Here is a 12,152-nt window from a genome sequence, read left to right as displayed (position 1 = left end):
CTAAGAAATTAAAAAAGGAAGAATTAATAATTAGGGACTGATTCCTTAGATGGAGATGTTTGTTTTCAAACCTGGTTTGGATGTTAGTAATTAGTCAAGGCTTCACTTGAAATCTTGATGCTCATGTATCAGCCTTTTGAGTACAAGTCCAAGAATGGAAGATGTACCCCCATTGTGTGCTGTTTTCTCAAAATATTTTACTACTGTTAGTATTAAAATGCTTAATAGAATATTTGTATGTATGTATTATTTGAAGTTACATGTTTCTTCATGTTCTCATTTGTTACTATATGGCAAATTATGCTGAAGTTCTGCCTTGTAAGAGAAATATCTACAGGTGCTAGACAATGTAAAACAATGAGATTTATTTCATAAAAGCATGTTATATGTGTGTAATGTGACTCTGTGTTCTTAGGCCATGACAAATATGTGAAAACTTGATGACACTTTTGGGTGTTTATTTTGACCATTCTTACATGCTGGTCAAGGCCATGTTGCCAGTTTGTCTCTGGATTTTTTGGAGAGTGTATTAATTTTTTTCTTTTTTCTTTTACTTGATTACAGCTTATTCAGTTTGTATCCCGGTTGCAACCTCCTCCCATGGCCCCTCCCAATCCTTCTGTCCCTCCCTCTGAGTGTATTAAATTAAATAAATATTTTATATTTTGACTTTACATCCCCAGGGTGATACCTCCTTCCTCTGCTCTTAGTCCACCATCACCCTTCTCTTTACCTTCTCTCTCTCCTCCCAGAAAAGGGGAGTCCTCCTTTCTTGTTTCATCCCTCCAAAATACATCAAGTCACATCAGGACTGAGCATATCCTCATCCACAGAGGCCAGGCAAGGCAGCCCCAACAGAGGGAGATGACCTAAAAGCAGGCAATACAGTTAATATTAGAAAATATCCCCCTCCAGTTGCCACTCAACCCACATGGACCAAGGCACCCATAGTGCATATGAGTTCAAGAGGCCTAGGTCCAGACAATGTTTGCTCCTTAGCTGATATCTCATTTTCTGTAAGTTTCCCTTGGGTCTGGGTTACTTGTCTTTGTTGGTCTTCTTGTGACATCCTGTCCCGAACAGTTTCTTCCATCTTTTCCCCAGTATTTTCATAAGACCCGTGGAAGTCCACCCCATGCTTATTTGCAAGTTCCAGCATCTGTCTCCTTTGGCTGCTGGGTGGATCCTCTCAGATAACAGGCATGTGTAGGCTCTTTTCTACAAGCACAGCAAAAGAATATTTACAATTTCATTAGCCGGCTCTCTGGTGTAAACTGGGTCTCAGGTTGCCTCTATTATTGGTTCCATTTTTCCACATCCTCACCAGCATGTGTTGTCACTTGAGTTTTTGATCTAAGTGGTGTATGATGGAATCTTAGAGTCATTTTGATTTCTACTTCTCTGATGGGTAAGGACTTTGATCATTTCTTTAAGTGCCTCTCAACCATTCAAGGTTCCTCTGTTGAAGTTGCAGTTTAGCTCTGAACCCCATTTTTAAATTGCATTTTTTGATTTGTTGGTATTTAATTTATTAAGTTCTTTGTATAGCTTAGATATTAGTTCTCTTTCTTATGTAGGGTTAGTGAAGATATTTTCCCAATCTTTTGCCTGCTTTTGTGTTCTATTGGTAGTGTCCTTTGACTTACAGATGCTTTTCAGTTTCTTGAGATCCCATTTATTAGTTGTTGATCTTAGAGCCTGTGCTGTTGTTTTTCTATTGTCTCCTGTGTTAGTGAGTTCCAGACTTTTCTACACCATGTCTTCTAAATAATTTAGAATCTATGGTTTTATGTTAAGGTCTTTGATCTACTTGGACTTCAGGGTAATACAAAGGGGGTCTATTTGCACTTTTCTACATAATATTTAGTTATACTACCACCATTTGTTGAAGATACTGTGTTTTTTTCCATTGTATGGGTTTGGCTTGTTTGTTGAAAATAAAGTTCCAGTAGGAGTGTGGGTTTATTTATATGTCTTTATTTCAATTGCATAGAATTGGTCTGCTATCAAGGGTGTTTTATTTTTCCATATGAAGTTAATGTTTTCTCTTTCAAGGTCTGGAAATAATTGTGTTGAAATGTTGGTAGGAAATGGGATTGAATTTGTAGATTGCATTTGTTAAGAATCCTGTTTTACTATGTTAATTCTGCCTTTCCATGATTTTGGGAGATCTTTCCATCTTCTGATATCTTCCTCAGTTTCTTTCTTTAAAGACCTGAAATTCTAGTCATACAGGTCGTTCACTTGCTTGGTTAGAGTTACAACAAAATATTTTATATTCTTGGTGGCTACTGTTCAGGATGTTTCCCAAATTTTATTCTCAGTCCATTTTTTCTTTTGTATACAGAAGGGCTAATTAACTTTTTTAATTAATTGTGTTCCAAGACACTTTGTGGGAAGTGTATATCAACTGTAAGAATTCTCTGGAGGAATTTCTTGGGTCACTTATGTATACTATTAAATCCTCTGTGAATAGTGATACTTTGAATTCTTCCTTTCCAAGTATTTTAACAGGAAGGTGTGTTGGATTTTGTCAAAGGCTTTTTCTCCTGTAATGAACTGATCATGTGATTTTATTCTTTCAATTTGTTTATATGGTGTAATACATTGATGGATTTTCATAGGCAGAACCATTGCTGTATCCCTGAGATATGCCTGTTCATCGCGTATATCTTTGATGTATTCTTGTATTTGGTTTGTGTTTTTTTGGATATATCTGTGTCAATGTTTGTAACTGAGATTGGTCTGAAATTCTTGTCCTTTGTTGAGTCCTTGTGTGGTTTGGATATCAGGGTGACTTTGCCATCAGAATGAGTTTGGTAATGTTCCTTCTGTTTGTATTTTGTGAAAATTTTTGATGAGTATTGGTATTAACTCTTCTTTGAAAATCGGGTATGATTCTGTGCTAAAATCATCCTGCCCAGTGCCTCTGTGTGTGTGTGTGTGTGTGTGTGTGTGTTTGTTTGGCAGACTTTTAATGACTGTTCCCATTTTCTAAGGTGTTATTGTCACTGTTGTTTTATTTTATTAATTTTATAGTTTTTGTTTTTGAAGAATAAGTTTCTCTCTGTTGTCTTATGTGTCCTGTAAGTAGGTATGTAAATCAAGCAGGCCTTAGACTTAGAGATCCACCTGAATCTGGATCTAGAGTGCTAGGGTTATATGTGGGCCCACATGCCTGTCTTTGTAGTGTTGTTTTGTTTTGTTTATATATTATTGCCTGATGGGCCTGAAATTTGTTATTTGTATATATCAAAACTATTCTGAATTGATTTTTACCCACATCTTGAATTTGAGATTTTGCAGAGCATATTATATTTCTCATTTGGCAACTTCAGGCTCCTTATCCCATGCTGCTTGGGCTTCTCATCTAGGGCCACTCCCATAAACTCCCAGAAGCCTCCCATGACCCAGAAACTCACCCACCCTGGTTTCTATTTTCTCTCCTTGTTCCCTCCTCATTCTACTCCCCCCATACCTGATACCCATCCCCATTACCCTATCCATTCCCTCTTCCACCCTATTCCTTCCCTCCATTTAATTCAGATACTTATCTTATTTTGTCTTCAGAGTGAGTTTCCTACATCCTCCCTTTCTGCTCCTTGACTCACTGGGTCTGTGGATTGTTCCATGAGTATCCTGTACTTTATGATTAATTTCCACTTATAAGTGAGTAGGTACCATGTGGGTCTTTCTGGGTCTGGATTATCTCACTCAGAAAAATCTTTCCTAGTTCCATCCATTCTCTTGCTGATTGCATGAAGTCTTTGTTATTAATAGCTAATTGGTATTCCATTGTGTAACTGTATCACATTTTCTTTGTCCATTCTTCAGGAGAAGGATGTTTAGGTTGTTTCCAGTTTCTCTTTATTACAAATAAATCTGCTGTGAACATAGTTGAGCAAGTGTCCTTGTGGTATGGTACAGCATCTTTTGAATATGTTCCCCTCAGTAGTATAGCTTTTGAGGTACATAGGTATTGATATAGGTCTATTCTAAATTTTTTGAGAAACATCTAGATGGATTTCGTAAGTGTTTGTTCAAGTTTTCATTCTGGACAGCACTGGGGGTGTGTTCTCCTTACTCCACATTCCTCACCACCATTTGCTGTCACTTGATTTTCATGATCTGAGCCATTCTGACAAGTGTAAAATTAACATGAAGAATCCTTTGATTTGCATTTCTTTGATGATTACGGACACTGAACATTTCTTTAAGTGCTTCTCAGCCATTAGCACTTACAATGTGAGAGTTCTCTGTTTAGCTCTATATGCCATTGTTTAATTGGGTTATTTGGTTTCATGGTGTCTAATTTGTTCATTTCTTTAACGGTATTATCCTTCAGGCAAATGTAGGATTGGTGAAAGTCCATTCCCAGTCTGTGTGCTGCCATTTGTCCTATTGATAGGGTTATTTGCCTTCCAGATACTTTTCACTTTCATGTGTCTCTTTTGTTAATTGTCAATCTTAGTGTCTGAGCTGTTGGTGTACTATTCACACAGGTGTCTCTGTACCAATGCTATACCAAGGCTATTCCCCATTCTCTCTTCTATTTTATTTAGTATATCCAGATTTATGTTACAGTCTTTGATCCAGTTGTACTTGAGGTTTGTGCAGGGTGATATACATGGCTGTATTTGCATTTTTCGCCATGCAGACATCAAGTTAGAGAAACACCAATTGTTGAAGATGCTTTCTTTTTGCAATTGTATCTTTTTGGCTTCATTGACAAATGTCAAATTCCTGTAGGAACATGTGTTTACTTGTTGGTCTTTAAGTTGATTCCATTGATCAACCTGTCAGTTTCTATGCCAATACCATGCAATTTTTATTACCCTTGCTCTGTAGTATAGCTTGAAATTATGGATGTTCATATCCTCAGCAGTTCTTTTATAGTATGACAGAATTGTTTCAGCTATATTGGATTTCTTTTTTCCTATGAATTTAGTGGTTGCTCTTTCAAAGTCCATTAATAATTTTCTTATTTTGTTAGAAATTGCTTTGAGTCTGTAGATTGCATTTGGTAAGATGGCCATTTTTTACAATGTTAACTGTATGATCTATGAGTTTGGGAGATCTTACCATCTTCTGATATCGTCTTCAATTTCTTTCTTCAGGGATTTGAAGTTCTAGTAATACAGGCCTTCACTTGCTTGGTTGGAGATATACCAAAATATTTTATATTGTTTGTGGCAATTGTTCAGGGTGTTGTTTTCCTAATTTCATTTATATATATTTTCATTTATATACATAGAATGATGTTGGCAATGTTCCTTCTATTTCTATTTTGTGGAATAGTTTCATGTTAATAATAGTTATAGAGCTATTAATATTAATATTAATAGAACTATAATAATAATAGTTCTGTTGACTATTAATATTAATAGTTAATAGAAGGCAATGTTCCTTCTATTTCTATTTTGTGGAATAGTTTAAGGAGTATTTGAATTTTCTTTGAATGTCTAGTAGAATTCTGTGCCAAAACCCTCTGGTTCAGAGGTTTTTATTTTGTTTGGGAGATTTTTAATGACTGCTTCTTTTTCCTTGTTTTTGTTGTTGTTTTATTTTGTTTTATGGTGTTTGTTTTTGAAGTCAAAGTTCCATTTTATAGTCCTGTCTGTCCTGTAAGTAGGTATATAGACCAGGCAGGCCTCAACTTAGAGATCCACTTTAAAGTGTCAATAGAGTGCTGGTATTAGGTGTGGGCCCATATACCTGGCCTTTTTGTTTCATTATTATATTATTACATGATACACCTGGAGTGTAGGTATTGTACATGTCAAACATGCTCTTGTATTGATCTTCATTATGATATTAATACTGCTTGAACCTTGTGAATCATATAATTGTAGTAGTTTTATGCTTGTTTTAAAATTTTTGAAAGAATATGACTATTTTGCATATTTATGTGAATAATATCTCATGTGTGCCTGGTCCTCAATGATGACCTCAGAATTCTTGAACTTGGAATAGTGGATAGATAGACCTTTAAGAGGTCCTTAGGGAATGGCGAGTGAAGTTCCACGAACTCCTATGCTCCTTCAAAGGTCCTGATCCAGTGTACATAGTGTTTATCTATTAGTGACTCCTAGCACACTAGTGAAGTCTCAAAGGGATCCAAGGCTAGGGCAATGCTGCTTCACCTGTCTTCATGGAAATCTCCTAAGTTGTGAAATGGCCAGGCCCCACAATTCCCACATTTCCTTAAAGTTGTACCATCCTGATTGATGGTTACTGGTACTTGAGAGTGGCATGGAATGTTCTGATTGAGCTTTCAGTCATTTAAAGACTGTTACACTGGATAATAAAGTCAGATCTGCACCTTTGAGTCTTGTCTGTGAAGTTTGATTGCCAGGTTTTTATGTTGACTCTGTCAATATTAACCCACCTGCACCATGATTCCTGATCCACACCTATGTAAGTACTGGCAATCAGGCCCAAATATTTGCAAGACCAACAAGACCTCTTCACTGCTGAGCCATCTCTAATGCTGTATGTTGCCTATTTTATTTATTTATTTGTTTGTTTGTTTATTTACTTCTAATAAATGATTTAATTTTTGTGCATTGATGTGAGGATGTCAGATTGATTGAATTGGAGTTACAGACTGCTATGAGCTTTCGTGTGGGTGCTGGGAATAGAAGCAGGGTCCTCTGGAAGAACAGATGGTGTGCTTATCCTCTGAGCCATACCTCCAGCCTCTGATGTTGCATATTTATGATAAACATTTACAGTGTAATATTTTCATCTGTCCCTTTATAGTTGTTCAAACATACATTTCGTTTTAGCAAGATAGAATTAATATTGCCTTTAAAATGAGGCACTTCAAGTTTCTAGACATGTATAGAGATCAGGAGAAACTTGAGAAAGATCTCTCAGTTCTTTCTCTGTTTTGTTTGATTAATTAAGGTTTGCAGAATATTCAGGTTTTATTATAGACCCCTGACAGTCCTGGCACTTATTGCATAGACCAGGCTATCATCCAGCTCTTTGTGATACACCTGCATTTGTCTCCTGAGTGCTTTTCGAATAAAAGGCTTGTTCATTGTTTTTATAGTTAGGAATTGGTCAGCCTGTTTCTCTAATGTAGAATCTGTACTTTGATGTTTAATCTCTCTCTCTCTTTAAGTCTGTTAATTGGCATTTCTCTTACAAGGCTATATCCTACTGAAAGGATGCAGAAATTTGAGAGGTGAACCTCACTATTCAGTTTCCTCCTAAAAGGAGTCAGTTATTACATTAGAATTTGTGTGTCAGAAAATGAGTAAAAGAAACACCAAAATTCTGGGAAAATATTTTAAATGACGTATACATTTCCAGTATTCTAAATATAATGTTTCTGTTGTACATGTGTATGGATATTTTAGAATGCATTGACCTACAATGATGTGCATGTGAACTTTACTCAAGAAGAATGGGCTTTGCTGGATACTTCCCAAAGGAATCTTTATAAAGATGTGATGCTGGAGACCTACAGGAACCTCACTGCTATAGGTAGGACAGTTAATTTTCTTTACTTTTTAAGATATGGGGAAACTCTTTATTCATTATTGATTTCAATTGAGGATGAGGAAGAATGAGGTGAATGGTTTTTTGACTGACAATAGATCGTGACTTTTTTTTCAATAAAACAATATATGTTGTGGTATTGTATTTTAGGCTACAGTTGGGAAGATGATAATATTGAAGAGCATTGTCAAAGTTCTAGAAGACATACGAGGTAATTTTCATATGTAAGGTGTTAGGAATATATTTTGAGAAAATTTTAATATTTCTTGGAAGATTGAAAGAAATGGGCCAGTGTAAATGAACTGCTTTAAGTGTATTTACTGATGACAACTAACTTGTTACCAAACCATGTACTATCTTCCAGTTCGGTATTTGAAGTGTGTTTACAAGGCACTCCTCTAGGAAAGAATGCAAGGAAACCATACTTTACTCAAGATCACCATTTAAATATTAGCCTCATTAGAGCTTTGCAGTAGAAATACAATTTGTATTCTAATGTGAAACTCAGGTATTCACATTAAATAGGTGATGGAAGTATGTCCAAAGTATTATACTAATCAAGTACTCCATGTTAACACTGGAGGAACTCATATACTTGTAGTAATGTTGCTAAGTTTGGTGAGTAGGGCAGTGTTTTAGAGTCAATAATTTTGTTGTAGAAAAACCATCCATATAGCACATGTGAATGACGAACAAAAATCAAATGTGTGAATTCACCATGAAACCATGTAATTTATTCATCTTCTTTTAATGGGTATATCATAAGTCACAATGAATACAAGCATATTATCATAAGGAATATTGAAAGGAGCAAAGCAAATCCCAGAACAACTAAATGATATAGTCCCCATTTTGAGTAGATTTTTGAAATGTGATACCTGTTATTATTTATATGGGTTATTCAGACTGGCAAGCAGTACCAATAATGATGCAGAGGCATTTTAATATTTTAAAGCTTAAGCAATTTAATTGAACAAATTCCAAGCCCCTTTTTCCCTTAACCCAAATAAAACTAGCCCAGTGCCCCACTGCATGGCCAGGTCTACCTATTTGTCCATGTTCATGTCTATCTGTTACCCTCAAAGTCCTGTTGGTGAATCTTTTGTCATGTGCTTTCTTCTTCCAGCTACCCTCACTCATTTAGATGTTCTGCCCTCCATTGTACCATGCTATCAGTTGTCAGATCTTAATTATTTCCAAAGATAAGGAAGGAAGGAAAAATATTTACAAAATATAGTACAGGTGATGGGCCATAGAAAGAACAATACCAATATTTGGTCAGCACTTATCTCTCTGCTGGCTCAGCAATCAACATTCACATATGGCTGACACACTTTCACACAGTATACCCCAACATCAATTCATTGGTTATTCATCATCTTTACGAATACTCAAAAACTCACAATGTAGAAAATATAACTTAGGAATGTGGAAATTATTTTGTTTGTCCAAGTTATATTCACAAATTTAGCACTGTATTAATTAGTCTAGTCAGTGTATAAAAGCTCTGTGGTCTTGCAGTTTTCCTCAAATATGTGGAAAAATCATATAGAATAGAAATAGAGTACAAATATGAGCCAGGTAACAAATATTTTTACCATCACTGGAATGTTGAAATGTGCAAAACAACCCCTAGCAAAAAACATGAATGTAAAATTAGTGATGAAAACTCAATATGTAATTCGTCTTTAACTTTACACCAAATTGTAAAATTAAGTGACATGGACAAAATGATTCATTAGTGTAATGGTGCAGTAAAGCTTTCATATGTGCCAATTATCTTTGCAGGTGTAAAAAGAGTCATTCTGGAGAGAACCCCTCTGAAGATATTCAATATAGTGAAGTCAACCCCTCGGAAGATATTCAATATAGTGAAGTCTTTGTACATCACAGTAGTCCTCCCACATATAAAAGAAAGCATACTAGTGAGGATCGCTATGAATGTAACCAATATGGTAAAACCTTTGCCTGTAACAGTCATCTCCTAATACATGAACGAATTCACACTGAAGAGAAACCTTATGAATGTAACAAATGTGGTAAAGCCTTTGCACAGAATAGTCATCTCCTCCTACATAAAAGAACTCACACTGGAGAGAAACCTTATGAATGTAACCAATGTGGTAAAGCCTTTGCACAGAACAGTCATCTCTTACAACATAAAAGAATTCACACTGGAGAGAAACCTTATGAATGTAACCAATGTGGTAAAGCCTTTGCATGTAACAGTAATCTCCTAATACATAAAAGAACTCACACTGGAGAGAAGCCTTATGAATGTAACCAATGTGGTAAAGCCTTTAAACATAACAGTCATCTCCTAATACATAAAAGAATTCACACTGGGGAGAAACCTTATGAATGTAACCAGTGCAGTAAAGCCTTTGCACAGAACAGTCATCTTTTACAACATAAAAGAATTCACACTGGAGAGAAACCTTATGAATGTAACCAATGTGGTAAAGCCTTTGCATGTAACAGTAATCTCCTAACTCATAAAAGGACACACAGTGGAGAGAAACCTTATGAATGTAACCAATGTGGTAAAGCCTTTGCACGTAACAGTCATCTCCTAATACATAAAAGAACTCACACTGGTGAGAAACCATATGAATGTAACCAGTGTGGTAAAGCGTTTGTATGTAACAGTAATTTCATAATACACAAAAGAACTCACTGGAGAGAAACGTTATGAATGTAACTAATGTGGTAAAGCCTTTGTACGGAACAATCATCTGGTAGTACATAAAAGAAAACACACTGGAGAGAAATCTTATGAATATATCCAATATGATAAAGTCTTATGCATTTCAGACTAGTCTCTGAAGACAGAAAAAAAAACCCTGGAGAAAAACCTTATGAATGTAATCAGTGTGCCATCACCTTTGTACAACACAGTCATTTCCTAATACATAAAAATGCATGTTGCAGAAAAGCTTTATGCATATAACCAATATCATAAAAGCTTTTCATATAAGAGTAATCTAGGACTAGAACACATACTGGAGTGAAATTGGATGAATGTAACCAATGCGTCAAAGCCTTTGCACTGCCATAATAATCAGCAAGTGCATAGAAGAATATACACTAGAGAGATATTTTGCGAATGTAACCAATGTGATAAAGCCTTTTGATGCAGTAGTAATCTCCTACGACTTAAAGAACACATACTGGAGAGAAACTTTATGAATGTAACCAACGCGGTAAAACTTACTCTTCACAATCATCTTCAAAGTCATGAAAGAATTCATATTGGGCAGAAAGACTATGAGTGTATTTAAAATGTTGAAGCTATTCCACGTTTATATAACCTTCATCATCATGAAAGAATTCGTACTGGAGAGAAACTTCTGAATGTTTCAAAATGTGTGGCCTTTGCACATGTCTGTGTTCATCATCATAAAAGTTTCATGCCGGAGAGAAATTCTGAGTATATAAGCAACATGGTAAGGCCTTTGTGTTCTTTGGGCCATGGAATCCAATACAACTCAAACACATGGTCAATGAAAATGACAAAAATATATTGTCACCCAGTTACTACTGGTTGGTTAGGGCTACATAACGTTCTTGGGAACTGAAGTGTGATACCTACTCACCCACTGAGCCAGAAACTTAGAGAGGTTCTGAGGTTGAAAATCATAAATATCTGTGCCCTTTTACAACTAAATTAGCATTTCCATTGGTCATGGTTTAGGGATATGGGATTTGTTTATGTCATTGAGGAATTCACCTGATGGAAAAATATAGGTTTTACAGTTCAAACAGTCATATCTACTTGTTCTTTTGTGTTTTAGAAAAGGCATTATGTTTTAGGGAAGGGAATCTGTGGTTTGGGACAGTCACTATGTTAGGGGAAGAGAATATGGAACAGAGAATATGGTATGGAACAGTCATGTTTTGGGAAACAAAAGATGAATCATGAAAGCTCGTCAGCTATTGGGAAGTATGCAGCTTTCCTAGGAACAATGAACTTAAATTTAGGTTCACACTATATTTCATTGGACACTGTTATCTAAAAAGCAATACATAGCAGAAATTTTTTAGCATGTTCCCACCTACAAGTTACTTTTGCATGTTTTGCATGTCAAAGTCATCTTCAGGTCTATAAAAGAGCATATAGTAGAGAGAAACCTTACACATGTAATCAATGTGATAAAGCCTTTTCTTAATGTAATTATCTTCACATAATTAGAAGAACACATACTTCAGTGAGACCCTATGAATACGCAATGTGGTAAATCCTTTTCATGGATTTGTCTTTGAAGTCATGAGAAAAAGTCATTCTGCAAAGAAACCCCATGAATGTAGTCAGTACAGTAAAGTTTTGCGCTTCATATTACCATTATAGAAGAGTAAAGGCTTTAGTGAGCAATCTATTAAAGCCTTTGCATATCACAGTAGTCTTTGAAAACCTGAAAGAACTCATTCTCAACAAAATCTAATAGGATAAAAGATTTGTTAAAGTCTTCGACCAGCCAACTTGCATTCAGTTGGGAGGAAAATTGTAACAAGTGTCAACAATGTATTCATGCATTATGACATCCATCCTAATTTTGTTTCCAACTAAAAGCTGATATGGGCAAAAGGCTTTTAAGAATTTAAACCATAAGGTAACCCTTTTAGATTTAAAATTCTCTTCAACT

General features: G+C 35.6%; 1 protein-coding gene across 1 annotated transcript; it reads left to right on the top strand.

Moving 5' to 3' along the window:
* Nucleotides 1-7,373: 7,373 nt before the first annotated feature.
* Nucleotides 7,374-11,917, top strand: LOC132651405 (zinc finger protein 891-like; the record flags this gene model as incomplete). The annotated part of the gene is made up of 4 exons (XM_060376615.1): nucleotides 7,374-7,494; nucleotides 9,298-9,464; nucleotides 9,555-9,632; nucleotides 11,858-11,917. Coding segments are annotated over 4 exons (426 nt in total), but the record flags the coding sequence as incomplete, so codon positions are not given.
* Between the last annotated feature and the right edge of the window lie 235 nt (nucleotides 11,918-12,152).

Source organism: Meriones unguiculatus, assembly GCF_030254825.1.
Source record: "Meriones unguiculatus strain TT.TT164.6M chromosome 13 unlocalized genomic scaffold, Bangor_MerUng_6.1 Chr13_unordered_Scaffold_73, whole genome shotgun sequence".
NCBI lineage: Eukaryota > Metazoa > Chordata > Mammalia > Rodentia > Muridae > Meriones > Meriones unguiculatus.
The sequence above is the reverse complement of the archived record's forward strand: the minus strand, read 5'-3'. Positions and strand labels throughout refer to the sequence as shown.